Genomic DNA, 5,963 nt, shown 5'->3' with positions numbered 1-5,963 from the left:
AAGTACAAGTGGGAGACTGAAGGATTTATCCGTTCGGTCTGAAGGAGATGTCCTTCCGAAGGAGTGTCCTTCGACCAAGGTGGCAATGCGATCAATTTGTCAGTTAGGATAACGATGACCACACGTAAAGATCATCCAGTCCGCTCCAATTAGGGGTCGTAATGCTTTGCTAGAAGCCAACTACGATCATCGGATCAAGGAGTTGATTCGAGGCTAACATAGACCGGATCCTACAACGGGTTACACATAAGAGTGGTAACTTGATCGGAGAGATTTGACTAGACGGGAACTGGCTAAAGTTGGATGGGATTCAACTGGAAAGGCCGAAAGGGTCCGAATGGAGATTCGGGACAAGATAGAGGAAGGCTCTTTGGGCCGGCCATGAGATGGCCGACCAGAGTAAGTGGGCCGGCCATATAAGGCCCATAGTGGGCTGCCCTGGCCGGCCACACTTAAGGGGATTATCAAAATACCCCAAAAAGGGTATTTTGGTAATTATCTTTTCTGTGACCCAGAAAATAGAAAACCTAATCTGAATGAGATTCTAATTAGGGTTTGTCTATATATTGGGTCAGTTGAGAACAGAAAAGGTGTGGATTTTTCTCTAAGGAAAATATACAGCTCTCTCTCTCTCTGAATATACAGCTATTGGAGAGAGAGGAATATAGAGAAAAAGTTCCCATTCTATCAATCTAGTCAAGAAGAAGAGTTCTTCTCAACCTTCTACTAAGTCCTAGCAGTCTGAAAGGAAGGGAGATCAAGTCTATTCACTCGGTGTCTCAAGTAGAGGAGCTACAGTTGGAGCTCTCGATCTTTGCATGCGATTGGAATGGTTCGAGGGAAAAACGCGTTAAGGTATTTATCCCTCTCTAGTTCATTGATTAGTTTAAGCATATAGTTCCTGGGCAATCTAGTGTTAAACATGAGATGTTTGAGATTCCGCTTACAACACTAGGTAGTGTATAGGATACACAAAACCCTACACCTTTATAATCGAATTGAAGACCAAGAGCTCCAATTGTAGCTCCTTTACTTGAGACACTTGAATGATCACCTTTATCTCCCACGTTGTTGTTATCTAGAAATCCAATGGTAGTTTGATGAAGAACCCTTATTCCTTGACTAGATAGATAGTTGGGAATTATCTCTCTTTCTTTCTCCACTTGATGTTGTAGAGCTAGAAAGCTTGAGAATTTTTTACACCTTATTCAAGTCTTAAGAGACATCATATAGAACCCTAATTTAGAGTCCAACCCTAATTAGGTTTCCCAAAAGTCTCTTTTGAATAAGATTTAGGGTTTTCACAAAAATAACAACTAGTTGCTATTTCTTGTGTCCTGCACTTATGGCCGGCCAAAGCATGCCCTAAAAGGGCAGATCTGGCCAGCGCTATTCGGACACTCGGCCAAGCAAGGCCGACCCCTTTAGTGGGCCTAAAATCACTTTTAGATGCTCGACCCAAAATTCCTTTATTCAGGCCTTTTGTACTATCTTTGCCTAAATTTTTTTTAGGCCTTTTGGACATATTTATGGGTCTCACCAACGTTTACATTTCTCATTTCTCTAGTCATATGATCCGATCAAATCTACATTTTTTGGTGTAACCCGATGTAGGACCCAGTCGAAGTTAGCTGCGAATCACACTGTCATTCGACGTTCATAGTTGGTTTCTAGCTAAACACTACGACCCCTAAATCGTTCGGACTTGATGATCTTCTTAATCAATTGTCTTATCCGACAAATATCTCGCATTGCTCTTTGGTCGAAGGACATTTCCTTCATGTTTCACCTCTTATTTTCTTTTATTTGTTATTTTCTCCTCCTTCTATCAGAGCTTTTACATATCTTCCACATCTATATCATTGGCTTTGAATGGAGTAGAAGAGGTAGCCAATGTAAAAAACAAATTCATCACGAGAGATTGATGCGGTTCTCTTCTTGCCTTAATCTCACTTTGCTTTTCATTTGATCTACTTCTTTTTACAGTTTTAAGAGAGTGGATTGCATTAGGAGCATGGCGTCAGTATTCTGTTTCTTTTCCTCTCCTAATCGAGCTTTCTTAGCTGCTAGATCTTCGTCAGAAGACATGGTGGTGTTTGGGTTTAGGCGATCTAATGAACTGTAACTTAATTCATAAAAAAGAAGTTGATGATTTACAAATTTGTGCTTGAAGAATGCTTAAGGGGGTTGCTAAAGTGTTCCCGCTTTCGCTAGTGCCAAAATGTCGATGTAGATAAGTAGCTTTTCCAAGTATCTTCATGGGAATTGGTTTGATCGGATCTCAGCAATGAATATTCCGTGTGGTCTAGTTAGTTTCAGATCGAAGAAGAGCTTGCAAAAAAACTGAAGCCAATGAGGTATTTGTAAGGAAATAATTCAAAGAGTGAGTGTGAAGAAGATGATCTAAGATTATATATAGGGAACACCTTATATGCTTATATAGGTTGAGGGAGTTGTGATAATACACACGAGATGTTGTGGTGGTAAGGCACCGGTTCTGATGACGACCATGTGTGCATGACCATTTAGGAGATAATATTTGTTGAGTGTGTATCTTCTGACAATAACTGTTCTTCTGACACGAAGTGGTTGTGTATGAAAAAGGGATCTTTGGCTTTATCTTGCCTTCCACGTCATTTATGTTCTCTTCAGGCAGATCTAAGCTCGAGGTGTCGAGCTTAGTTTAGCTGATCCCCACACGTGTCTTTTACCAGAGCATGTCTTAGCCTGCAAAGCTGACTTGGATACACCTTCCCTCTTGCCCGTGGCATAACATAGTTAAAGGTGCCGAGAAGACTTCTAAAGACATCCCTTCACTTTCTCGAGACCATAGCAAGGTTCTTAGGAATTGTCTGAGATGCACGTCTTTTCTTGCCTCTAGACTAGCGCAAGGTTCATGATGCATAGAAAGCTCATGCACACCTCCCATGTCAGGGCTCAAGTGGCAGTGTTCTGTCAGATCCCCATCCCTGAATGGTTTCGGCGAGGGTCTGCTTACGTGCAGTCTCGGTCAATTTGTTGATTGTTGACTTGATCAAAGCTGACCAATGTTTTACTCAATATTCATGAAAGAAGATTTCTTATTGGTTAATTTTTAGATTACACTTGGAAATTCTCAAGAGGATATCCTAAATTTAAAGTGTCCTCTGAAAAAGCTATAAATAACTATCTCCTCATCATTATTGAGTTCCAATTAGAGTGTCTATCTCGAGATATTTTTTAGCAAAACCTCTAAGAATTGTATGTGATACTTTAAACTTCAGAGACCGAAGCTCCAATCGGATCCCATCGTAAGACATCGCCACAAATTTCGGTGAACAAAATGGTGAATTTTTTCAATTTTCTCGCATTATCCAGATCACGACCATATTTCATTGCTTGAGAAACAAAGCTTGAATTGAAACACGGTTCCCTAGTGTCCCATAAGGCACACGTTACCAGCAATTAACAGCGTGCAATGCACGCAGGCAGCACAACCTCCCACCATCACTAAAAAGGAATAAGAATAAGAACTGCATGACATAGGAACCTCATGTGTATTGAGACAAAATCATTTCTACTCATGTTGCTTCTTCCTAATGATTCTTCTTTCTTTTTTTGTTGAAAATTTCTAATGATTCTCTTGTCTTGGAAAGGGTATTACCTCTTTATTCTAATTCCGAATGAATTTTCTGTTCGTGTGATTGTAATAACGTTTTAATTTCTTAATATATTAAATACATTTCAACAAAAAAAAAAATATTAAAAAAACTGCTTCTTCTACTCATTATATTTTTTTTGTCAAATACAGAAATAAATGTTACTTCTATTTTGGTTCACTAGCTGCCTATTTTAGCTTCCTAAAGTGTTTAATAGTTCGTTTTGGCTCTTGGTTTGTGATCAACTAGCCGCTGTAAGTGCCCAACAATTCGTTTTGGTCTCTAAAATCGATTTTTTTGGTATTTTGTTTCAAAAATGACTCTTGTAGTATTATCATCATTTAGATATTCTTAAAATATATCCACCTCACCCTTTTTCTCTCATCTACATCATCAAACTTTCCACCTCACCTTTTTTTTCTTTATAATTGGGGGCCGACAACCTTATCTCGCAACTTAAAAAAAAATGCTTCTTCTTCTCACACCTCTCTTTTTCGGGTTATAAGTGAAACTCAAAACTATGAGAGAGAAGGAGAGATGAGGAAGAAGAGGAGGAGAGGGAAAGAGCAAGAGAAAGAGAGGGAGAAGAAGATGGTGGCCTGAATCAATGGCCATGAAAGTAGTAAAGTGATGAATAAGGTAGTTTCAGACAATCTAGAGGCATTATGTCAACCTTAAATCAGGGTCTTTGGAACGAAAATACCATAGGTAAAGGAAACAATTGACAAGAATTTGAAATAATTTACTACAGAGAAGTATTAAATCAGTAATGAATCTAAGCTCAATGTACGACGTTGACAATTGAATAACTTAACCTTTTATCAAGTAGTGCTTCTCTAATTCGTAAAGGTTTTATTTCAACAAAACATTATCTTAAACTTTAAGAGAAAAAAAGACTCTTTACATAAGGACTTCAAATCGCTTTGTTAGCTAGCTTAAAAAGAACTAGATCGAAAAATATAAATTTCAATTACAGAAACCTTTTTTTGTGAGATAATCAAATGGCAGTGTGGGGCAAAGTTGCGGGGAGATTACTATTTTATCTTTTTCTACGTCCATCTATCCAAACATAGAATTTAGACTTGGTCTTCTCACGCAATTTAAAATTAGGCGGGAGAGATAGAAAGCAAACAATTCTTTTTTCTTTTTTTTTTTTTGAATTCTTAAATAAAGTAAGTAGCTTAAATCAATATATAGTTGACTAGCTTTTAGAAGAAAAATTTTATCCTCTTTACCCTTTTCATTTTTCAATGTCCCCAGAGCATATCTCCTTGTCCTTAGACTTTATTCAATCTAGATGGTAAAAATATTTGAAAATTATTCTATATCCAAGCTCTATATCTAAATATGATGAACTGGTAGGTTCTTCAATCTTCATTAGATGGAAAATATTTGAATATTATTCTATATATACATATATAGAATAATACATTATGAGTAAAAAAAAAATACTAAATTAATTATTTAACTAAATTTAAGTCAATGCTTTATTGCAAATTCTTCAAATACAGCTCACAGACCCCCTAAATCCCTAGATATAGAAAAAAAAGGCAACTAATTCATACTTGGTTATTTACTTGATTCCATTGATAGAGCTTCTTCCATTCTCTTACCCATGATATTTACAGATGAATCAATATAAGAAACCAAGTCTTCCAATCTCCACCCTTCGATGGGGTCAACTACGAATGACCACTCTATTGTTGACCCGCTTTGATCATCAGAGTAGGCTCTCATCGTCGATACATATGATTTGAATCCTAAGTTGCTTTCGACAACTTCGTATGTTACGGACCGCTCAACCGGATCCATCCTTAATAACTTCTCCTTAACCCAACTAACTGGCGAATCTTCGCCACTTTCTGATGGTACTGCAGTGCCGCTGCAGTATCGAATACAGCCGGGTTGTCCAGGTAGGCCTTCGATGAGTTCGCAGGTGTTAACACCAGGTAGCCACTTATTTATGTCTTGAAAATTCTCCAAGAAAGACCATATTTGTTCTGCTGTAGGGCCTATTAGCTTAGCATAAACTTTGCCTTCCCATTTTTGTTGAGCTTGTTCACCTGCCATGGTAAGAGTAAGAGATAGACAAACACACAAATGAATGAGATTATGAAATTTAGTGAAAGACTAAACGGCTTCAAATGAAACTTATACAATGTTACTTAGCCTAAGATTACCAAGATACCCCTAAGATTAGGGTTTTAGCTAAGTTTGTGGAACTTTAGTTTATAGAGTAATTCTCAACTTGCAACATAAAAAAGAGTTCATTCTCAAATAACCCCTATAATGTGAGCGACTCGTTCAGTTGACCCCACATTTTTT

The 5,963-nt window shown here is 37.7% G+C and overlaps 1 protein-coding gene across 1 annotated transcript; it reads right to left on the bottom strand.

Moving 5' to 3' along the window:
* Nucleotides 1-5,101: 5,101 nt before the first annotated feature.
* On the bottom strand, nt 5,102-5,738 carry LOC147543855 (lachrymatory-factor synthase-like). Its single transcript, XM_086637460.1, has one exon. The coding sequence runs from the start codon at nt 5,706-5,708 to the stop codon at nt 5,208-5,210; it is 501 nt and encodes a 166-aa protein (XP_086493586.1). The 5' UTR covers nt 5,709-5,738; the 3' UTR covers nt 5,102-5,207.
* Between the last annotated feature and the right edge of the window lie 225 nt (nt 5,739-5,963).

The sequence above is a fragment of the Eschscholzia californica genome, unplaced genomic scaffold (assembly GCF_041429995.1).
Source record: "Eschscholzia californica isolate CP2 unplaced genomic scaffold, dmEscCali1.0.p SCAF_4, whole genome shotgun sequence".
Classification (NCBI taxonomy): domain Eukaryota; kingdom Viridiplantae; phylum Streptophyta; class Magnoliopsida; order Ranunculales; family Papaveraceae; genus Eschscholzia; species Eschscholzia californica.
The sequence above is the reverse complement of the archived record's forward strand: the minus strand, read 5'-3'. Positions and strand labels throughout refer to the sequence as shown.

Bases quoted from the DNA above. Each gene is read 5' to 3' on its own strand.
- LOC147543855 (XM_086637460.1), bottom strand. From the start codon at position 5,708: ATGGCAGGTGAACAAGCTCAACAAAAATGGGAAGGCAAAGTTTATGCT.